At 41.3% G+C, this 23,314-nt stretch overlaps 3 protein-coding genes across 3 annotated transcripts; 1 reads left to right on the plus strand and 2 right to left on the minus strand.

The window, feature by feature from the left end:
* Nucleotides 1-202: 202 nt before the first annotated feature.
* On the minus strand, nucleotides 203-3,345 carry tpk2 (thiamin pyrophosphokinase 2). The gene is made up of 8 exons (XM_046398017.1): nucleotides 2,974-3,345; nucleotides 2,634-2,875; nucleotides 2,230-2,293; nucleotides 2,017-2,147; nucleotides 1,770-1,888; nucleotides 1,127-1,259; nucleotides 910-1,006; nucleotides 203-821 (listed from the first exon to the last, which is right to left on the minus strand). Exons 1-8 carry the CDS (start codon nucleotides 3,041-3,043, stop codon nucleotides 772-774), a joined length of 906 nt encoding a protein of 301 aa, XP_046253973.1. The 5' UTR covers nucleotides 3,044-3,345; the 3' UTR covers nucleotides 203-771.
* Nucleotides 3,346-3,872: 527 nt separating this feature from the next.
* On the plus strand, nucleotides 3,873-11,393 carry gmeb2 (glucocorticoid modulatory element binding protein 2). The gene is made up of 10 exons (XM_046397982.1): nucleotides 3,873-4,227; nucleotides 4,516-4,676; nucleotides 4,759-4,844; nucleotides 5,192-5,316; nucleotides 5,429-5,532; nucleotides 7,730-7,887; nucleotides 8,703-8,771; nucleotides 8,876-9,013; nucleotides 10,166-10,288; nucleotides 10,396-11,393. The coding sequence occupies exons 2-10, from the start codon at nucleotides 4,531-4,533 to the stop codon at nucleotides 11,028-11,030; spliced, it is 1,584 nt and encodes a 527-aa protein (XP_046253938.1). The 5' UTR covers nucleotides 3,873-4,227; nucleotides 4,516-4,530; the 3' UTR covers nucleotides 11,031-11,393.
* Nucleotides 11,394-12,654: 1,261 nt separating this feature from the next.
* pdyn (prodynorphin) lies at nucleotides 12,655-14,810 on the minus strand. The gene is made up of 3 exons (XM_046398079.1): nucleotides 14,569-14,810; nucleotides 14,068-14,204; nucleotides 12,655-13,471 (listed from the first exon to the last, which is right to left on the minus strand). The coding sequence occupies exons 2-3, from the start codon at nucleotides 14,188-14,190 to the stop codon at nucleotides 12,908-12,910; spliced, it is 687 nt and encodes a 228-aa protein (XP_046254035.1). The 5' UTR covers nucleotides 14,191-14,204; nucleotides 14,569-14,810; the 3' UTR covers nucleotides 12,655-12,907.
* Nucleotides 14,811-23,314: the final 8,504 nt, after the last annotated feature.

Below are 23,314 nucleotides of genomic sequence, written 5' to 3' on the forward strand. Positions count from 1 at the left end.
ATATGGATATAGCACAACCGTCCAAAGGCCTTTTACATAGCCTATGTATTCAGTTTTGTGTTACTGCTTTACTGACATTTGTTTCTCCTTTCTCCCCAGTTCCACCTCTCTTAAAGATGTTTGACAGATAAAACTGGCAGCCTGGAAAATTGAGTTGTTTCTTGTCAGTTAAAAAAACCCCCAAGATATTTAATGAAACCAGTCACTTTGAAACATGTTTAATTATCTCTTGTACAGTAAATGTTGCTTGACAAGATAACTTGGATAAGAAAATCTAAGCTGTAATCATCCTAAAATAATTCTTGATCTTGGGAACAACATGGAGAACATGAACCTAGTGCTTATACTGAAAGCATTGAGGGAGTTTAAGAGGGAGCAGCAGAAAGTGATCTGAGAGAAAAGAGACTGAAGAGAGGACTGATGTAGCTGAACCCCTAATACAAGCTACAGAGGAAGCCGTGTGTGAGTGGGTGAAATTTCAGATTCATTAAAGAGTTAAAGAGGGAGCTGAGGAGCTCTCTGTCAGTGGTTTGTAGAGCTCCCTGCTTCTTTTCAGCTTCTTCAGATAATAAAGAAATGGATAGTTTAGTCTAAGTCTAATCATGCTGTTAAAAGGTGCAGCACTCCGTTCACCTGTCACCATGTGAACCACTTTGATCACTCAGCACTGTTTCAGACGGTGGGTGCCACACTCGGTTGGTTCTGCTAGCATAAATGTAAACAGCAATGTACACAGTATGTGGACTCTGACAGTGGGCTTGGTCCTCGGCTTCACTCGAGTGTCTGATGGAGTCCTGCCACAAATTCTTGATAGCATGGCTCTGAAATGAAAAGCATATAATCAAAACTTTAAAAGAAAAAGGCAAAAAGATCTGAAGTAGTCGAGTGATTTCAACAGGGACCACAAACCTGTGTCTGGCTCAATAAATGAGTGTCTAATGAGGAAGTCCAAGACCACCATAGCAGAGTTGGGTTTGAAGTCATCAGTGGCCAGCAGTTCTTTTACCTGAAACCGACACAGAGCGATCAACCACCTTGTATTTTATCTACACCCGTCTAATGTCACCCCTCAGACTAGTTATTTCAGAGGAATACTATTCAAAATGTGCATGTCAGCAATACTGACCTTGTCTATTGGCAGGAGGTAGAAGTCTTGCACTTCTCTATCCCCTACGCTGGGCTTAAAATCCAGAGGAAGTTCCAAATCAAAGACAAACTGACTTTCTGCAAACACCCCATCTTCATCATAGTAGGTGTAGCTAGAAAGCACATTAAAGACGTTAGGAATCGAAGAGGCTTGACTGGTTTTTGGTTTGATATTTTAAATGTTTAATGACAAGGTTTCTACAAAACAGAAGGACAGTGGCCATGAATGTGGTGTGTCAGAAGGTCACACCTAAAAGGCGGACTCTGGTCGAGTCTCACAGAGACAAAGATTGTGGTGCATTCCAGCAAACCACCAGTCCCAAAGCCCCTTTTCATTTTAATTCTGTTCCTTAAGGACATGTGTAATATCATGTAATATTTAAAATGCCTAACAATGACTAGACCTTCGTTATATATTTTGCAAAGTTGTGTTTAATACCGCTATACAGACAAAAGTATTTGGACACCTGATCATGACACCAACAGGTTGCACATGCACATTCTAATGCATGCACATTGGTATGTGCACGCCTGTCGGGTTCATCTGCACCAGACTCATCCAGCCATGTCTTTGTGGACTTTACTTTGTGAGCTTTTTAGATGAGTAGTGGTATCGAACTCACCTTACTGTGCTTACAGAATGAGCCTTGTCAGCAATAGCTGCTGGGATACACGCTTCCTCCTGGCATTCTTTGACCAGCGTTTGTTTGATGCCGAAACCAGCAGCCAGACCACCTGCTGCCTTCCGACATGTAAAATATGAGCCGTCTCATTCATATATGCAATTTGAAGAACTCTGAATTTAAAATGTTGGACTATCATCACTGTTTGTTGTATCTACAATGGCAACATGTGGGGACATACACTCACCACATTGTCCAGCAGTCCGGGGTACGTCTGCTTAGTGGGGGAGCGTCGTGCCAACCACATGCTGACGTCCCCACTGTCACTGACAGTGTAACCGTTGAGGTGGACTCCATATCGCTTCACCCCAAAAAGACCTGCAGTGTATCATCACAGTCAGCTGGTATGACACCAACGTCGACAACACATATGGAGCTGCCACTGTGTACCAATACTTACTTGTAGCAGCTCTTTCCATGCACATCAAAGGGGAGTCAGAGAATTTTGGCATCACACTGTACTTCTGAAAGATGACATTTCTTTACAATTACTGTGATACATGTGCTCTTATTAGTAATTAGAAGTTATAGTGTGCATTTTATATATAAAGTGTGAATTTTTCTGCTGCAGTTCCCTGTTTGCCTTTTGTAATATAAAGGTGACTCTGGGGAATAACTGTCCTCTATCTGTGCAAACAGCAGTAACTCTAACAACAATCTGAACATGTGCAGTAATTTTATGCATTAGGATGTAATTTTTGCTTTTACAGTCCAAGACCCAGTCCAGTATGAGATGGAAGAAATTACCATGGACCATACAGCTGGTCAAAAGAATCATCCAATCACCAGAGCTGAGTCTCTCACCTCGTCTCTCCATCCTTTCAGGCAGGTTAGGGACGCTTCCTGTCTCAGAGTTTGCAGGACGGCATCCACAGCCTCAGATCTCCTCTCGTATGAGTCCAGACTGTGACACAGTGACACTGCGCCATCTTGTGGCGCATCGAACACCTCTGGATATCGTGTCAACAGTGAAGCTACATTGGGAGGGATCCAACCTACTTGTACCTCGTCTATCTCAAACCTGAAGCAGTTAGCACGACAGGAACCTGTTGAAACACGTTTGATGTGGTTACTTAAAAAAACCCCAACACATTTAATTTCACAACGTCGACTACATGTCATATTTCAACATATGTATGCCTACCTGGCATATAAAAGCTATTCATTCGGCGGAGGAGATGGAGCATTTTTTCTGACCAAGCACAGCTGGCCATTTTAAATTCCAGTGTTATCAACAAGGCAATTCTGAAGCACGTAAAGTAAACGTCTTTGAGGACAAGTCCACTAATACACTCACACCACACGGGACTAATAGATGGAGACGGGTGGATAATACGGAAGCCTCCAATATTTCATCGGCACAAACAGAAAGAAAGTCTTGCGTGTGCATAAAGCTTCATCAAAGACTTTCTACCACCAACCACTTGTAATAACATAACTAAACGCCATGTATTTCGTACAGCTTCCAGCACTGATGCGCATGTCTCATTCTTCTTCTTCGTGGCTCACCAAATCGCTGTATTGGTGTTGTAGTTTCTCCCTGACACTGGCCTGCTAGGCAATACTTCCTCCAGATTTTATCCATCCAAAAAATGTAGCCGAGAGATAATTCTGAGTTCAAACTTTTTATTGTAAACAGAAGCAAATTATTATTATACCTAAACTGAAGCCACAGCATGCATCAAAAAGTTAATTTCAGAGTTCACAAAGCTGTGCAATCACTTTAGCTAGATTAATTTTGTTTGAAAAAAGGGGTCTAATTTTACTAAAAGGTGGATTAACTCAGAAAAGAAGAGCAAACATATAATACATAAAAACATAAAATGAGGTAAAGGCCTGTAGTTCCAAATTGGCCAAAGATCAGAAAACTGATCAGTAACAGATTTTCTAGCAAACTCGGATTATGTTTAAATTAGGATTGTTTTGATTTTTTTTTAGACAAATGTAAACAGGAGTCTGTTCCACAAACACCGGCGCATGAGTAAAGAGGAAACCGAAACACACCCAGAGCTGTAGGTGGCGCCTGTGCACCCATAGGATGGTTTTCCAACCGCCATTAAGATTCGTAGACGAGTATGAATAACAGGATGGCCGTGTTGTGAAGTTGTGATGATGGAGAGCAGTCGTATTTTACGAGTATTCTTTCAAGACTTTAAGAACTGGGCGGTTGTACTGTGTTTGAAATACAAGGTTAAAGGAGGAACCTGCTAGCTGGATGGATGTAATATCTAGCTGCAATCGCCTTTTAGTTATCTAACAAGAATAGGTCCAAATCAAACTAGCTTAGTGGGTAACGTTGCCACCATGTCAGGCTAACTGTCACATACCTTCACGGTTTTTGCCACAAGACGAGGGCAATATAATTCAACCAACGAACCTTTTCAATTGAGACCAAAAGGTAAGAGTTGATTAATATCTTAAATGTTTTATGCCTATGTCCCGACCTGTTCAGTCTTGACAAAATAAGAGGGCACACAAAATTGCATTCAAAACTCTTGCAAGTTAAAATTGCTCTTGATATATAGTCAACATCTTTTAAACCAGCACGACATTAGGACATTGGCAAATAGGGCATAAAAGTAGCTTCACTGCATGAATATGACACACAAAAGAATCTATTAAACTGTTGTTCCGCGATAAGTAACAACGAGTTCTCCTCTCTGTTGTCGTATTGTTTGTTGTGAAGCTCCGTCTGTCCTCCATGGCTTCGTCAGAGGTCAGCAGCATGCAGGACATGAGTGAGGTTGTGATCGTCACCATACCAGAAGCACAGGCCGAGGACCTGCCGTCTGTGGTGGAGGAGGACAAAGCAGTGCTGGTTACTGCAGAGCTGACTCCTCAGCCGGGGTAATCTAAACACACATTTTTTTTTAAGGAGAAAATACAATTTTTCACTTTGCTGATTTGAAACTTTCATATGGTTTTCCAGGGAGGACATCCTCACAGTAGCACCAGAGGAGGCAGCAGCCGAGGCCAGCGGAACAAATTCACTGTCAAAGGATGAGGGAGTCATTGGTAAAGTGATCTGCAGCACTCAGTGACACTTTGTAAAAGTATTTCCAAGGTCAACAGTGAACTGTCACGCTCAAATTTTAGTCTCGTTTTACTGTGGACATAAATGATGTAGTTCAGTGCAATGAAGAGTTTATAAAGTGATGAGTTTATCTGTGATGTTCCCGTAAAGTAAATGAGATAAGCAAATGATGACAATGCTCTGTGCTCTCACTTTCTTCAGTCTCAGTTTAAATCACATAATAATGTTTCAAATTGTGTAAATGCCTTTTATATCTTCAGTTTCTGATCGTATAATCAGATGAAAGAACTGGCTCAGTGCATGTGTCGGGGTGTTTCTGTCTCTGCAGTGAAGTTAACTGAGGAGGTGGATGTGGAAGCTGATGTCTTCTACCCAATCACCTGTGGAGATGCCAAAGCCACGCTGGTCTGGAAGAAATTTGTCTGCCCTGGGATCAATGTGAAGTGTGTCCAGGTATGTGCCGTCACTTTGTGTAAAATCACATTTCAGGTGATGCACGTGCAGATAAACAGCTCATGACAGGTTTTTTTTTCTTTTTTTTCCACTTTCTTTCCTCTTTGATCAGTTCAATGAGCAGCTCATCAGCCCGAAGGAGTTTGTGTGTTTAGCAGGGAAATCCACTCTGAAGGACTGGAAGAGGGCCATCCGCCTCAATGGCACCATGCTCAGGTCTGGACTCATCGTATTTCATATTCAGATGCAACGCAGCCTTCTTTTAATGCAACATTTATTCAACACAATATTGCATGATTCATAGGAAATCAAACACTTTGGAGAACATACTTTTGTCCAGCATGCTTCAGTTGACTTCCGACTCTTTTTGTCTACTGTGTAATTAGTAATATTTAATCATATAAGTTGAGACAAGAGTGGCAGGAGGAGGGGGATTTACAAGCTGGTTAATGGTAGTAAACAAAAACTTTGGTTTATGTCTATTGATATTAATCAGATTAGAAAAATAGGCAGCTTGTGCATCTTTAATAGTCTGATTTTCAGTATCAGAAGTTTTCATTTTTTCCATCTGTGTTCTGCCTTCCTATATTCCCTTTTAATGTACACTATATTGCCAAAAGTATTCACTCACCCATTCAAATAATTCAGGTGTTCCAATCACTTCCATGGTCACAGGTGTATAAAATCAAGCACCTAGAACATGCAGACTGCTTCTACAAACATTTGTGAATGGGCCGCTCTCAGGAGCTCAGTGAATTCCAGCGTGGTACTGTGACAGGATGCCACCTGTGCAAAAAGTCCAGTTGTGAAATTTCCTCGCCACTAAATATTCCACAGTCAACTGTCAGTGGTATTATAACAAAGTGGAAGTGATTGGGCACGTGCTTCTGAAAGGATGGTCAAAAGTTCCCATAAACACACTCCTAAACGTTGTGGAAAGCCTTCCTAGAGGAGTTGAAGCTGTTATAGCTGCAAAGGGTGGGCCGACGTCATATTAAACCCTATGGATTGAGAATGCGATGTCACTTAAATTCATTTCAATTCGCTAAGAGGTGAGAGTAGATCTTACATGTGATAAAGAGACAAAGTCAGGCTTATTTAGGGAATTAGGTGATATATTCAAAGTAAAAATTAATTAATTATTTAATTTAATCACAGCAGAAGACAGTAATTTAGTGAATTTGTTATGAAAGCCTATGACAGAAGTAAATAATTATACAACACATTGGGTTATCACACAATGGTTTAAAAGCTAGGATTTCAAAACTCAAAAAAGAACCAAAACTAAACTAGGAATAGCAGAGGAAGTTGCTGGGGCATGAAGCAACTGGCGAAGATTATATACTCGTACACCCCTTCTTCTTATGGAATATGGGCAGTAGTACCTATCTCTGATGGTGTGTGTGTGGTGAGCGTCAAGTAAGGGAGGTAATGACAGATGAAACCAGTAGGGAGAGCTAGCGGGGGTAGTGGCACACAGAGACGATGCCGTAGACACACACGGGAGATTCAGGAGCGAGTGCAGGACGTGAACAGTCAGTCATGAGGACTGTACAGCATGTCGTAGGTTAGCTGCTAGCATCCTGTTGCCCAGCCCGTTTGGTTAGTTAATGTTCTTAGTTCCCAAACACTTACTCATCATTGTTTAATGAGAAGCTAATGGAGCACAGCGGTGAACATGACCAACTTTTGAACATGTTGCAGGCATGAAATACAGAATGAGTGCATATTTATCAAAATAAAAAAAATGTTTCTCAGTTCAAACTACTTAAATATTTTGTCTTCGTGCTGTATTCAGTTGGATATACGTTGAAAAGGATTTTCAGATCGTTGCATTCTGTTTTTATGTACGTTTTACTGAGCGATGGAACCTTTTTCAAATCGCGGTTGTAATGTTTTGCATGTAACATGTGCTCAACAAAGATTTTCCATCGGTGACAGCACATAGACATTTCCTCTGTGAGATGGGACACCTTTCACTCTTAAGCACCAAGGTGTCATTTAGACTGATGAGGTGGATTCAAGTGGACCAGATTTCATAAAGAAGTCATTATGTAAGATTTCATAAAGTCATTATGTTCCCTTCAGAACATGGTGTTAATATGTTTATAGAATGCAGGAAGTAGCTCAGTACTGGACCAAGACAGAAGGTGTAAAGGGAGGCTTATTAGGGTGGCCATTGGTTGTGGATTTCAGTGCCAAGTAAAAGTTGAATGGGGTTGTTTGGATGACCTATTTTGTATTTCAATCCCGAAACAGATGTGATTCCCTCTCTTCCTTCCTCTCAGTGGTTAATGTGCAGTTAACAAAGCGGCCTCAGGATGGCACTGTTCCATCACTCGTGGTGCTCAGCAAACACTAGTTGTGTGTTGTGATGTCGTGTAAAAGCCTCTCAACCTTTTTAACTCCACAGGAAGATCATGGACTCGGGGGATCTGGATTTCTACCAGCACACAAAGGTCTGCTCCAACACCTGCCGCAGCACGAAGATTGACCTGGTGGGAAGCAAAGTGTCCATGAGCAGCGACCAGTCAGCTGACCTGGTTCCTGCCACCCCCTTGTCAGCTGATGGTATGTTCAGCAGTTTGTGCTACTGCACTAATCTGGTCTCAGTGCTATTACAGGGTTAGACTTACAGTGGTGTGTTTGCTGACAAAATGTTATTAGAACTGAGAGGGTATGTCAGACTATTTCCCAACATTAATGACTCCAGTCATCTGTCTCGTAACACCCACCCAGTGTTGGCAGCAGCATGATGGCAGTTAACAAGCAGCAATATGTTATTGATTGTGGTTGTTCACACTCTGTCTGCCTCACAAGTGTAGACTCTTCATATGAGTGGTTCGGATTTTTCAAAGCTGCTTCAAAGGCATCTGGTACTGTTATCAGAGCAACATGCCCTTAAAGCCAGGTCTGCAGAGTTACTGACCGTTAGCACGACCGTAACCAACATGCTAAAATGAACGTGATTCTGATTTTTCCACCATAATTGAGAAGCTTTATTTCATAGCAGGCTTATGGTGGTCACTGAAAAGTCTGAACCTGATGAACAGCAGAAACAATGCAGGAACAAACTGAAAATGAGACTTCTGTTCGTGATTCTGTTGTCCCAACACACCTCCCTCATAAGTGACATGATCAGTGCTTGGACAATAATTTGTTCTAGTGAGATGGATCACAATAAGCATTGTTTAGGCCTGATAATAACATGCCGGTGTGGATTAGCTAAGCCACTGAAGAACATGTGGTAAGACGGGGAGGCTGATATGAAATGTCAGTATGTGAAAGCTTCTGAACCACCATCGAGGTCCGCACTGTAACTCGGAATGAAATGAGTAGAGAAAGAGGCTGTTCTGATGGGTGTTCTGATGCTGTTTGTGTTGTAGTGAACGGAGCAGCAGCCTCGTTTCCAGAGGTGGCAGAGGAAACTTCAGAGTGGGTCACCGCCATCGGAGGTGATCAGCAGCCTGCAAACACACTCGTAATCATGTGGAAGGAAATGACAGAATGGAGTGTTGTAATCTTTATGGTGTGTGTGTGTGTGTGTGTATCTATCCAGAGGACTCGGTGGCGTTCTGGCGTGCGGTGAAGGAGGGGGGCCTACTGGAGGAGGTGGTGGAGGACTTTCAGAAGGAGCTGCAGGAGGTGCTGAAGGGGCTGCAGGAGAGAGTGTGTGACCCACCGCTACAGGTCAAAGGTTCGAAACACACACACACAAACACACAGGTATGCATTCGTCAGGTGCCTTTAAAATAAATAAGATAAAATAAAATAAAAAAGAAGGTCCAACGTGTGCAACTCAAGCTGGCCTTGAATTGCGCAGTTCTTGATTTTCTCTGGAAAAAGTCAAAACATTGCTGGGAACAGGGACACCGAGAAAAGGTACAAAAAGATACAAATTTTACACAGGCTGCCTCTGCTCAACCAAACATCCTGTTATAGCTGGAACGCTCTTTCGTCACATATCCAAAAAAATGCATACTAGTCTGAAAAGTTTTATGAGCCACAACCAAATCATTATTTCATTCTTGTTCAGTTGTCTGTAAACAAGAACAGCTTTATGTTGAAACCGGCTTTATTAAAGTACACAGGAGGGATCTAAACCCGTTCTACAGGAGCAGACTAACCAGGGTATCTGTAGCCTGACCATCACCATCAGGGTGTACACAGTCAATAGGTTTTTTTCCATGATGGGGTGGTTTGTTTTGGAACCATTCGGTGGATGACTGTGAGCAGTCGTGCCACACTGAGTATTTTTTTCCCCTGCTCTGCGCTCCATGGTGAAGTTGTTTACCCTGATGATGTGTTGCAGGTGTCCTGGTCACAAACCAAAGTAAGAGCCTGTCACCAGCAGCTCACTGTTTTTCTTTGTGATGTCCCTCCCTGTAGTAGTTCGCACTGATCTGCAAACCCAATAGCACACAATAAGTTAATATTTGTTTTAATAAAAGGCCCAACCAGTGAAGCTCCACTGGTTCTTCTTAGTAAAAGCATCCTGCTGGTTCATCAGGGGGAAAGCTTTTAATATGAAACAGCATCAGCAGGCTCAGTAAATACATGCAGACCATTGAAATATATAAAAATGGACGACACGTCTCCACTGCCTCCTACTGTATGAATGTGGAGCCAAAACATCCTGGGTACAAGCACTGCCATCTTGTGCTGATGATGTCATTTGGAGCCAGAGTCGGGGCAGCAGTGGTGGAGCCACAGTATTGAGTTCACACCCATGCACCCATCTAACCCAATCACAAGCTGCGCTCAGCTGTCAACCATGACGACTTACATGTTAAATTGGTGGCAATTGTTTTTATTTGTTTTTTGGTTTTTTTTTTTTCTTTTTTTTCAGATGCTGTTTTGCTCAACAATATAGTGCAGAACTTTGGGATGTTGGACCTAGTGAAGAAGGTTCTGGCCAGCCATAAGAGCCAGATGGACCGGTACAGAGAGCAGTACACTCGCAGCCTCGCCGGTCAGTAGAAGAGGCCGTGGAGAAGTTTCTCCCCTGCATTCTGTGTTAAGGAGTTAATAAAAGTCTTGGCGTATGTTTGTACATATTCATGATGTGTCTTTCTGCAGCTCTGGAGCAGCAGTGTGACGAGCACAGGAAACGAGCCAAGGAGCTGAAAAGCAAATCGCAGCACCTCAACAATGTCCTGATGACTCTCACCCCGGTCCCTGCACCCCCCGCGCCCAAGCGTCCCCGGCTGACCCGCGCTGTTTCTGGCCCGGCCTCGGTCAACGCTGCTCCCACCCAGATCACTCTGCCTCTCAACCAGCTGACCAGCCTGCCATTAGGCAAAGTGTTGACTGTGGCAGGAGCCCAGCCTGGCACCAACCTGGGTGGGTACACCCTTCTGACCTCCTCGCTGTCTGGGTCCGAGCTGGCGCCCGACGCCTCTAACCTGACTGTGCTGTCCACAGCGGCTGGCCAGGAGGGCGCGGCCGGGGCCAGCGGCTCCGCAGCCTCCACGGCCTTCGTTAAGGTGGTTGGCCCTCAGTTCCAGCTGGTGACGCTGCCGGCCACGCTACAGAGCTTGGCCACGACACAAAGCGCTAATGTCCAGCAGCAAATTGGCAGCATCAGTGTGGTGGACGCCACGGCGACTGGTGCAGACGATTCTCAAGAGGAAGGCCAGCCTGGTGCTGATGAGGAAGGTCAGCCAGATCAGGTGAAAGAGCAAGATGGGGAGCAGCCGACTGAGCAGCAGTGAGACAGAGGACATTTGTTCTCTCCCCAGTCTCTTGGCTTGTTATAGCCTTCACTGAACCATTGTGAACCTTGGATTGAATGTGCATTTTCTGTGACAGCTGAGCACTTGTCCCCATTTTGATTTTTACAGACCATTTCATGCATTGTGTTCATTTCTCATTTAACACACCACGTGATGTCCTTCAGCTTTATATTAGCATGGCAACTAGAGTCAGGAGTGTGTTTTAGTAGTGATTTTTACTGTAAATATGTTTTTGTAACTAATATATTTGATACAACTCTTTCTGTTGGGATTTATTTCGTGTAGGCTTGAAAAAAAGGAGAGTTGTTCCGTTTGGTAATAAATGCTCATTTTTCAAGAACAGATTGGGTGTGATTTTATGTTGTAAATGTTAATGTCTGCATCAGCGGTGCTTATGGTGGTACAGACATTTTCTGTTTAAAAAGTGTACTGGATGGATTCAAAATGAATCAGTTTTGCTTAGTGTGTGTGTATGCAGTTGCACCTTCTCCTGGTGTGCAGAGTCTAATTTAATTCAATAGAAAAAAATTATCATGACCCAATGAACAATAGTATTATTATCGTGATATCTATAGAAAATCTTTTTTTTTTTAACATATCAGTCAAATTCGTCTTTAACTTTGTTTAGAGGGAATTTTGTCTCGTTTTAACAAAACTTAATGAATAGTGAAAAGGCAACCAGATGAACTGATAGAAAATCCACAAATACAAGCATCTGCTGAATTATCGACTCAGTGTTATTGCATGTGGATTATTAGCACAGTGTCGGTATTTTATTTTGAAACAGCACATTTATCGTCAGTATCATGAACCCGCAGCCTTTGGGGGCCTCTGAGGGTTGGTCAATCAGCCACAATCCAGCAGTTATTCTCTGACCAAATGAGAGAGACGGTGACCATCTGACGCATCGATACCTGCCCTCAAGATGGCGTAAGACTGGCTCTTTCATTGGCTCATTTGTGTCACCAGCAGACTTTTGTTTCGAGCTTCTGAAAGCTGCCCGTCAAGTGTTTCTTTGCACTGCAGGTTGACTGGTTTGGGATCAGTAGAACAATGTAGATTCACAGACAGCGGCACTGTGGCACTGTGCAGAGTTATATGACAGTAATTAGAAAATGGATATAAGATTAGTTTATATTTGAATTCCACATTTGCTTAGGCTGTTTGGTCTAATACTTTGACCAGTAGGCTGTGTATGGTTTATTGTATGATTTTTTTTTTCAGATTTACATTAGATAAAAATGCATTTTGTCAGTTCTGAAATATTCGATTCAAATAATAAATAACGTTACAAATACAAATAACGTATTGTATAAATGTTACCTTATTTAGGCTGTTCATGAAAGCCAACGTGTAATGAAAGAATGTACTTCGAATAGGAGCCTAATTTAGGTGGCAAATCATTCGGCATACTTCAGTTACAGATCGGTGTTGAAGTATGTGTGGCGAATTTAAAAGTCGTGTCTGTCATTTAGCCCAGCCATGACGAGGCGTGAGTCTGTCGTTGAGGAAGAAAATATGAAATTGAGAAAATTCTGAATGGAGTTTGGCGCAATGGAACAATTCGCACGCTGTCTGAAATCAGTCGCCCAGGCAGTCTGCGACATTCTTTGAACGTGTTTGACAAACAAGAGCGTGGTTTTGATTCATTTTAGTTTTATTAAACAAGCATCCTTTATTGAATGACAGACAAAGATGCCAATAACACAGAGATGAAAGTTGTTACACAGCAGTCAACCGAGTAGGCAAGAAGCAAGATAGGCAGGCATATGATACTTTCTGGATAAATGGTGCCATTTCAAATGAACCCGCACAAGTTCTTTCTAGTTTTTATTTTCTTTTTGAGCAGGGTTCATCTATAGGCTCATGTCATCATAGGAGTAATACGGCTCCTCAACTGAGCGCACGGAGATTTTGAAGTGGCGGCGCAGAAAGCCTCCGTACCGCTTGTCCCACTTCAGGTTGTTCAACTTTGGTCGGATCCTCCTCATGAAGCCTCCGTAGCGCTTCTGCAGCCCCTCTGGCTCCTGGCTCTCCTGCTCCGCGGAACTACTCCTCTTTGACTTGGGGCCGAATTTGCGTAAAAAGCCGCCGTAGCGTTTAACATAACTACGGAGCTTCTGATCCTCCGGAGCCTCGTCTGCGTCCTCCGGCGCGTCCACACCTCTCTCCTCCAGCCTCTTCAACAAGTCCTCGTATTTCTTTGGCAGCGCTGCGGCTTTCAGAACGTAATTGTCGTACCACGGAGAGGTGAAGATTTTGTTCTTGTTCTTGTCGATCCTCTTAATGAAGCCGCCGTAGCGTTTGACCAGATCTGCCTGCTGGCTCTCCTCCTCCTGCGCAGCCTCGTCCTCGCTGAAGTCCAGCCCGGGAGCCTGGCCGCAGCTCTTCAGCTGCCCCTCACACTCTGCGCTGCACGACTGTGGGACACACAGAGAGAAGTGTGAAACCGGCCGACATCTGCACACACACGCACACACACGCAGCCTGTCAGCACAGTGAGGTGCGTGTTATACTCACAGCTTTAAACCTTTTTTTTTGTTTGTTTGCGGAACACATTGTATGGGCTTTGGTTTGTTTCAGTACATTAGATTACTATCTGAACATCCTTACATTTCCCCTAAAGTAGCTTTAAATTGATAACATCACACAGTTTCTTTATCCAAAGCTTCATTGGTCCTTATGAGTGAGAGATTCAAATCAAAGATGTCACGTTTTTACGCAACCCATATTGTAGATGGAGCCTGTCGAGTCTCATTTAGCCTGTACATTTACTCAATATTCAGCCTGACACATTAACCTCTGGGTTTAGGAAATGCATTTAGAATATTACAGTAGTCTATTATAATGATAGGGGAAGTAAAGTAACTCAAATTCTAGTGTAAGCTTCTGGTGCCTATGTTAACACAAATTCTAAAAGCATTAGTTGTTCTCCGTGTTTCTCTTTGACTTGGGTGAGAAACACGGGCTGTGTGTGTGTGTGTGTGTGTGTGTCTAACGGTGTCTCTGATCGTACCAGGCTGCTGAAGGCGGCGTCGGGGCTGAGAATCTGCTGTGCGCATTTCTGACAATGTGAAGAACAATCTGCGTGGATGGAGGGCGGCAAGCTCAGTATCAGCACCAGGACATACCACTCCATTCTTCACCAGATCCCTGACACACACACACACACACACACACACACACACACATAACATAGGCAGTGAGTCTGATAGACTGGCTCAGGTTATTGAACTGCTTTGTCTCATCATTCAAAGGCTCGGAAACATCATGAAACATCTTCACCTGTGCTGATGTTACGTCTTGAAAACAACATCTGTTTAATTTAAAGCTCCGTTTTATCTCATGAAAACACTTTTTTTTCCTGGTCATGTAGACCTGTGCGCAGTGCGTAATGGTGCGCTGGCACCGGTATTTCTTCCAACACTTTCTTAAGCCATTTAGTACAAAAGCAGAGAAACGTAAAATGTGCTCTAAGTTAAAGTTTGAGAAAGACAGTAAAGTATTGAGTCAGTACCTCAGGAGTTGAACAGATACTTCCAGCCGTGCTAAGACTCGCAGAGGCGCATCTACCATCAGATGGAAACACGTTGACCGCCCTCCAACACTCGTGTTTCTCCTGCGCGGCTCGTCGCTTTTCTTTTTATCGCCGGAGACTTGGCTGTGTCACCGCAGCGCATCAGAGCAGCTTCTATTGAGCGACCAATGGGAGGGAAATATACTGCGTAAATAATCCCACCGCCTCCTCGCTTCAGGAGTTTTTAACGACGCCCACACGGAGAAGGTATAGGAGCAGCAGCGCAGTTCGTCCCATCATCATCATCATCATCATCTCTGGGGGCCACGGATCAAACCCTGGGCTGTAAATCACACTGACATCAATAAACAAAGTGTTTTCTCCTTTGCAGTAAGTAGAAGCTTCAAGAGAGAATGAGAAATCAGACATGAGTGAAATCTGAACACGATGCATTACGCTTCTGCCTTGTAAGGTCATTTTCATTTCATTGTCACGCAGTGAGGACTGATTAGGACACTGCTTTAAAGGGCTGTACAAAGCATATTGCTGCCCTCATCCAGGAACAAAACACAGCTAAAAGGATTCAAAAGTGAACCAAACTCCAAAAGTTTTTACTATAAACTTTACAAAACTGAACCCTGATCTTCTAGTCACTAACTGCAGTTATCAACATGAGCATTTGAAGCTTGCGGGTTCTTGAAGCTGTATTATTTAATGTATGTATTGTTTGTTGTTTTGGCCACCTAAGCTGTAAACACAACACTGACATTAGCACCTTATAAAGTTGTTAGTTCTATCAAGTGAGCGGATACTTGTTCACACATCTGGCAGACACAGAGGAACATGTTTATGTCCACCTGATGGATTAAAGTTCCAAACACTCTCTCTTTCAGCTCTGGTTTGGTCTCCACTAAATCCTGAGGGAATAAAAATCTTTCTCTTAAGCTGCTAAATGCTCCACTTTGTTCACCAGCTAGTCTGTAATTCTGTCTGTCTGCTGTTTAATGCTGAGCATTATAGTATAGTGTGCAGTTGATTTATCAGAGCCTTTTCACCGACAGCTGCTGCATCTGTTCATAATGACGACGGCAACACCAAGACTAAAGCAAAGCATCAGTGTTGTGGGCAGTTGAAAAGATTTTGTGATTAAAAAAACAGGCATTATCTGAGAGAAAAAAAAGCCAAGACGTTCATCTTGACAGAGCTGATTCTACCAGCTAAACACCTGGCGATAAATTCTGTTTGGAAAGCTGCTTGTATATTGAGTGTATTGAAATAAATCCTTAAATTTGCCTGCTACTGAGACACCCAGGAGGGTAAAGGTGTCATCTGCTGTTTTGAATGGAAACCAGTCATAGTTCATGTGTCATGTCAGAGTGTTAGCTGGAAATACTGTGCTTTTGGCAGCTCGATTTTATTAACATGACATTTCCACAAAAAACTAGTGATTATGTGTAGAGCTTTAGGGACAGAAATGTCAGCTTAGCAAAGTGGGGAGAGAGGACATGCCTGTCTGGTATGTTGTTAAAGGGCAAAATAATTAAAGACAATTTTGTTTTGTTCTCACACCAGCCATCGATGAGGCACCTCAATCGAAGAGCGAAAACACAGACCAGAGCCAAACTTATTTAAAACCGCGGACAAATATTTATGGTATTCAGTCAAATGCTTTGTGGGCATCAACGATCCATTGTACACACAGAGAATGTTAAATTAGTCACCCCGAGATGAATCCTGTTTGATCAGTGTGTATTATAAAGTTCCTGACCTTATCAAGTCTTTTTTCAAGGACCCTGGTTAGAACCTTATAATCACTTGAAACCAAACTTACAGGTCTGTGATTCACCCTTCAGAGAACTGAAATATAACATCTGTCTTTCAGTGGTAATGACCTCCTCCCAGATGTGAGTGTAAGCACTCGCTCAGATGCATAATTATGCCCAAAATGTTAATGCAAAAATGTATTTCAATAACGAATAAAACTCCCATCTAATTTAATCACATATGTTAGGTGCAAAGGGTCACAATAACTGCAATTCGATCATGTTGAGTCAATGTGAATGAATTAAATTCATATAAACTTATACTTAACCCTTAGCTGTTTATTCAGTTACTACATATAAAGAGAAATTTCTACATCAACATGTGTTTATTCAAGTGCTTTTCATAAGAGTTATTCTGTCTCCTGTAATAAATTCCACTCAGATTACTTAATTTATGCACATTTACTCACAACAAGATAAAACTGAATGTACACTGAATGTGTGCAATAAAACTGGATGAATGACTTTAGATCTAATTAAAATGCTTAAATGTGTTTTTCATGTACCTCATTACGACAGAGGCTAATGTCTGTAAAGTAGAACTTGACAGGCAACCCACAGAGCCTGGTACCTCTCTGATTTGTGTGATTGTTTGCTTCATTTCTGTTACTGATACAGGCTGGCTGAGATGTTCTTTTCCTTGTTCACTGATGGTTGAAAATTTCAATTTGTCACAGTAATGACTGATTTGGGTTTTTGCCACTGTACTCGAAGATGTAGAGCTCTACGAAGAATCTCTTGAATTGGTATTATAATATCTGATTGAACAGCTTCAGCAGATTATCACTCTCAGCTGACGGCAGAGTCAGAGTGCCTTGGTTTCAAAAACTCTTCTGGTTCCATAGTGTAAGTATCCAATATTTTTTCCAGACTTAATGTAGAGGTCAGTCTCAGGGGTGTTCTTTTATTTCAGAGATAAGCAAAGGGACCTTTTCCGTTCTTACATTGCTTCTATTGTGGCAGGGTGGACTATTATCCATCCTCACAAGAAGGCCTTTATCACCTCCCACAGTTCCTATACATTCACATCTGGTGTTTGGTTAGTCTGTACAGGAAGAAGTCTGCTATAAACTCTCTTTCTCTTGCTGCCTTGGACTGAGTCTCCACATAACATTTGTATATCTGTTATTTGGAAGACAAAGCTTCATGCAGACACAACTATGATCGGAAATGATTATGGCTGCACATTCACAAAACAGGAGTAGGAATCGTGTATTCATAAAGAAGTAACATTACTTAATTCCTGAAGAATTTCACATTCCATGGGCCATTCTAAACAGATTATTTTTTTATCTGTGTTTAATCCATGATGGAATATAGCTAAGTACATTTAATCAAGTACTTGCAATTTTGAAGCATTTGTACTTGAGTATTTCCATTTTCTGCCACTTCATACTTCCACACCACTTCATTTTAGGGCTATTTTTGGAGGCAAATATTGTAGTTTTTACATTTATTTAATAAGTTTATTTACTTTACAGACTTTCTGCTGCATCACAGCCAAAGTAAATAATTTTTAAGTTAATTTATTTCATCAACAATAAAATCCACTGATTTTGATAAATGACAAATGTTGAATATCGTCTCAGTCAACCCCTCATACACAATATATACAAACATGTAAATATTATGTACAATTTGCTTTTGCTTGTACTTTTGATACCTAAGTACATGTACTATCAGACACTATACGACTTACTCCAGTGCTATTCGTAATGGTGACTTTCACTTTTAGCAAAGTAATATTTTAGCAATATTTTAGTATCATTACTTTAGTAGTAGTACTTTATGACTAGAGTATTTATAACTTCTGGTCCTTTTTACAACATTGCTTACATAAAACAAGACATCATTGTGTATCGGAATGATTGTACTCCTGCTATTTGTGGTCAACTTGTCACCTGCAGTGAAATATCACCTCTGTCCAGCCTGTTACGTGTTGTGCTAGCATCTTGTGCTTTGCTATGTGTGTCAGGCATATTAGAAGCACTTTGTTGCAGTTTGGTCTCCGAAATTATTTCAGATAACCCAACTAAGATGGAAATTGTGAATAAATGGCTAAAGAACAGTTACGTATGCAGAAATCTTATTCCAGTGAAGCATCTGGCCTTCCACCTGTCTTCACAGGGTGCCATCTCAACTGGAAGTCCAACAGATTCTTTATACTAACTGGAATATGTCCATACCTCCCCCGCTTGTCAGTAAATCTACACCTACTGTAAGTCATTCATGCAATCCGTGTGGTTGGTAGATGCCTTCAGGTTGCCTTGTGTGTGAGATAAGCAGCAAATGCTCTGTGCTCCGCAGTGGGAGGACCCAATGAAACCATCCACACATGACAATTTGGCCGCATCCTGTTTCAAGGTTGAAGCTCATTGACAGACCAAGGTTACAATGTGGGTCTTCTTACCTTTGCTTTAGGGAAGGAATGAATAGAAATGTTAGGGATGCAACTGAGTGACGCAGCATCATCCAGTACAGTACAACACACTGGTGCAGGCAGAGACAGAATAGGTAAAAGTAAAAGTGGCAATGCTACAGTGTAGAAGTACTCTGTTTCAAATATGAATAAAACATTTCAGATACACATTAATTCTTTACTTTAAAAATGAATCTCTAAAACTACCATGCTTTGCCACCTATGCTTTGACTGTGATATGTTCTTCCTTTTGTTTATGCTTTGCCATTCCCCAGAGGCAGACACAATAAAAACACATCTTTTCAACACAAAGAACACTCAGACTGTGACAGAAGTGGCAAGGCTTAAATGGAAAGATTTAGGTCTACGGTTTGGTACAGTCAGTCAGACAGACCAGTCAGCCCTTTGGAACAAGGTAACTCCACAACTAGTGACAGACAGAGGCGACAGTGAAGTGTTGATATTCTTGGTCCTAATGTTTACCCTGGGTGTAATGTTTCCTCTGGAGAAAACTGCCAATTGGAAACAAACTTTGATGTGTAAAATTTATGGTGCTCTTTTAAGGTGAGGGAAAAATTGTGTTTTCCCAAAAAAATCACGGCGAGGCTACAACATTTGGTGGTGGATAGGTTAAGATTGTAGTTTCAGTTACAAAAAATAAAACAAAACAAAAAGATTCTAAAAAATAGGCTTAGGCTTAGCATATGTACCAAATGGAACATTTGATGGCCGAATTGTTTTGCAACAGTTATGCACAGAACGCCAGCGAAAATATAGATATTCACACCTTAGATTAGTTTGCTGCAGAGTACTCATTTATGAAGAGAAATCATATACCGGTAAATAAAATAAAATAAGAATGAGAATAAATGGTGACAAGTACTGAAGCAAGCACACAACACAAATTTATCCTTAAAAAATATGTTAGTGAGACCATTAGTAAATCTGGTTGTATGGGGTAGGATCTCATAAGGTGACTAAACAGGCTTAGATTTGGTTTTACTGATATTTGAATAATTTAATGCAGAATTCTTCATTGTAGGGCAATAGTTTTGCTGAAATTCTGATACTTTGGAATCAGTGAAAGTAGAACAGAACGTATCCTACACATAGTGACAACATAGACCCTACGTTTCCTTTCTTCATATTTAAATATGATGGAGAAGCTATGTTGTATGTTATTCATCTTGTATGTGTCTCTCCAAGGGCTTGTCCATTAAGTGTTTGAGCATCACGTTATCTCTTTCTTAATGAGCCTTTGGCACTTTGCCAACAGGTTCCTTAGCAACAAAGAAAAGCAACTCAGAGTGCTTTACAACAAAGAAATTACAATGGAGTCCTTCTCATAAAATGATATAATAAACATAAAATGAAAATAAATATAGAGTATAAATTATCATAAAAAATGATAAATACAAATGGTCATAATGTAAAATAAAATGGACTATAAAATCCACTTGATAATTACAATGAAAAATAACATTAAAAATTAAGTATGTAGAGTGCATAAAATCAAGTACAATAACATTTTTAAAGCAGTGAAGCAAAGAAATATATGTCACCAGCTAAACGCTAAATTGAAAAGAAAACATTTTTTGCTTTTTAAACATATATATATTCAAATATTCAATGAGCTGTCTCCCCTGATATCTATAATTTTCCACATTGATAAGTCCTACCCCATCAAGGGCTTTAAATAAGAAGGAGTAGCTTAAAATCAATGCTAAATGTTTCCATAAACCAGTGCAGGGCAGCTAAAACTGGCCTAATGTGTCTCTCTTCTTAGCTCTGGTTAATAGATGAGTTGCAGAGTTTTGATTGAGTTGATGTCTTTGTTTGTTTGTTTGTTTTTTTTTCGGGAAGTCAGTAAAAAGTGCATTACAATAAAGGAGTAAACTCAAAATAACGACATGAATCAGCATCTTTTTGATTTATAAATGATCATACTTCATCTGTGTTTCTGAAGTGGAAGAATTATGTTTTCGTCAGGTTCGTTAAGGTAAAACTTGAAGCTTTGATCTGCATCAAGTATGAAATTTGTAACCTCAGATTTAATCCAGGGTGTTTACTTCCCTAGATTAAACATCATTCCTCTTTTTGTTTTAGGGTCAGCTAGTAAGATTTCAGTTTTGTTCTCATTTAATTTAAACAAATTATTGCTCATCCGTTTATTAATCTTCAAAAGACAGGTAGTCATGGATACTATAGCTGCAACATCATTTGGTTCAGCAGAAATGTGTAGGTGTGTGTCACCTGCATATGAAAATAGATATTGTTCTTTCTAATGACATCACTAAGTGGCAGCATGTGCTCTGAGAATAGTAAATGGCCAAGACAGCTCCCTTGTGCAACCCCAGAAGATGACTGATTTTTATAACTTCAATGTATGTGTTTAATGAGTTTCATGCGTGGTCAAACGGATTAGACTGGTTTTGAACCTATTTAACACTCAGAAAAAAAAACAAGCATCTCTTCAAGACAAATGATTAAGTATTGTGGTGAGTTTTATCAAATGCTGCACTGAAGTCTAAGAGGAGCAGTTTCAGATCTTTTCAAGTATCTTACTGATGATGGGAATGTTGGATATTGACCTCTAACTGTTCAGTATGTTAGTTGGGTTTCTTTTGCAGGGGTTTTACAACAGCTGTTGTGAAGGTATCTGTTTGAAGAGGTGCATTTATAATTGTCAGGAAATGCCTTGAAATGCTACTGAACACATGTTTAAAACTGCTATAAATACAGGGTCAATACATTGAAACATTGTGTGACAGTGAAGGCTGCTGCATTATATTGTCTCCTCCTGTCTTACACTCTTATGTTTCATACACTCTTTTATCATTTGTTGATCCAGTCAGTATCAATCCCATGTAATGTGATGGATAAAAAATAGTTTAACTATATCTTTTATTGTAGAATTGTATATGCCTTTACAAAACCCCTATGTAGGTGTTCAGGTTGACAGAAAACCCCACTCCCACCTGTAAGCATGGCACAGTGTGCTGAAAAATGTGTAAAGGTGGGTATGCAGGTATGGATTGTGAATTACCACATACCCTTAAAGAGAAATACTGTATGTAGCAGTGTGTAGTGGACAGGCTGAGTTATATGATTTGATTCTGGATGTATGATAGACCTGATCCGTTCATAGCACAGTAGGCAAATGCCAGTGTCTTGAACTGGATTCAAGCAACCAACAGTAGTCAGTGCAGGATGTGGTAGAGCGATGCAGCACGGGAGAAATTTGTCAGACTAAATTCCAGTGGGGCTGCTACATTCTGGATGAACTGCAGAGGCTGGATGGCACATGCAGGCAAACTAGCTAGAAACAAGTGGCAGTAGTTTACAAGATGAAAAGAGCCTAGACCAGCTTGCCAATCAATCTTTGCCACTTCCTGAGAGAGGAATGCACATATCCTCCTGATGTGACAAATGAAACTGCAAGATCTGGTTGCTGCAGTTGGTAGCAAAGCACCGTTGGTCATCCAATTTCAGTTCAATTCAATTCAGTTTATTTGTATAGCACCAATTCACAACAAAAATTATCTCATGACACTTTCCAATTAGAGCAGGTCTAGACCAAACTCTTAAACTTAAATTGTAATACAGAGAATCCAGCAATCTCCCATGAGCAAGCACTTGGCAACAGTGGTGAGGAAAAATTGCCTTTTAGAAGGCAGAAACCTCGGAGCAGACCCCGGCTAAATGGGTGGCCATCTGGCTTGACCTGTTGGGTTGAGAGAGAGAGAGAGAGAGGGAGAGAGAGAGAGGGAGAGGGGAGTGGGGCATGAGAGAAGGAGGACACAAGCAGAGATGCGCAGAAGCAGTAATAATACCAGAAGTACTGGAACTGTAGATAATGATAATGAAGTATACAGAAGGTACTATGGTGATTATGATAGCAATATTAGTAACAATAATAATGGTAGCAGCTGCAGCAGAGCAGTAATAGAATTAAAATAGATTATGACTAAACAGTATTAATCGCAGTAAGTTTCGAGCAGCACCTCAGTAAGACGTCCGACCACGATCCATGGGAACCTGTGAGACAAGAAAGCGTGAGGGCTCCAGGGAAGAAGTTGAGTTAGTGATATGCATTAATGGGACATAAATGTGTGCAGAAGAAGAGGAAGAGGAAGAAAGATCTCAGTGCATCATGGGAGGACCCCCGGCAGTAAGCAGCATAACTAGCGGCCAGCCTAGGCCAGCCCTAACTACAACCTTTATCAAAAAGGAAAGTTTTAAGTCTACTCTTAAATGTAGAGAGCGTTTCTGCCTCCTGGACCGAAATCGGAAAGGGAGCTTGCTGATTAAAGGCTCTGGTTCCCAATCTAGTTTTGAAGACTCTAGGAACCACAAGTAACCCTGCATCTTGGGAACGTAAAGCTCTGGTGGGATAATAGGGCACTATCAACTCTTTAAGATACGATGGTGCCTAGCTGTTCAGGGCTTCATATGCGAGCAGAAGAATTTTAAACTCTGTCCTGGATTTTACAGGCAACCAATG

The sequence above is a fragment of the Scatophagus argus genome, chromosome 8, assembly GCF_020382885.2.
Source record: "Scatophagus argus isolate fScaArg1 chromosome 8, fScaArg1.pri, whole genome shotgun sequence".
Lineage (NCBI taxonomy): Eukaryota > Metazoa > Chordata > Actinopteri > Scatophagidae > Scatophagus > Scatophagus argus.

Excerpts from the sequence above, each read along its gene's own strand:
- tpk2 (XM_046398017.1), bottom strand. The coding sequence starts at position 3,043 with ATGGCCAGCTGTGCTTGGTCAGAAAAAATGCTCCATCTCCTCCGCCGA. Across the intron at positions 2,294-2,633 it reads TGAAAGGATGGAGAGACGAG|AAGTACAGTGTGATGCCAAA; the intron begins GTGAGAGACTCA and ends GTCATCTTTCAG. Across the intron at positions 1,889-2,016 it reads CCGGACTGCTGGACAATGTG|GCAGCAGGTGGTCTGGCTGC; the intron begins GTGAGTGTATGT and ends ACATGTCGGAAG.
- gmeb2 (XM_046397982.1), top strand. The coding sequence starts at position 4,531 with ATGGCTTCGTCAGAGGTCAGCAGCATGCAGGACATGAGTGAGGTTGTG. Across the intron at positions 4,845-5,191 it reads AAAGGATGAGGGAGTCATTG|TGAAGTTAACTGAGGAGGTG; the intron begins GTAAAGTGATCT and ends CTGTCTCTGCAG. Across the intron at positions 8,772-8,875 it reads GTGGGTCACCGCCATCGGAG|AGGACTCGGTGGCGTTCTGG; the intron begins GTGATCAGCAGC and ends GTATCTATCCAG.
- pdyn (XM_046398079.1), bottom strand. The coding sequence starts at position 14,190 with ATGGAGTGGTATGTCCTGGTGCTGATACTGAGCTTGCCGCCCTCCATC. Across the intron at positions 13,472-14,067 it reads ACGCCGCCTTCAGCAGCCTG|TCGTGCAGCGCAGAGTGTGA; the intron begins GTACGATCAGAG and ends TGTGTCCCACAG.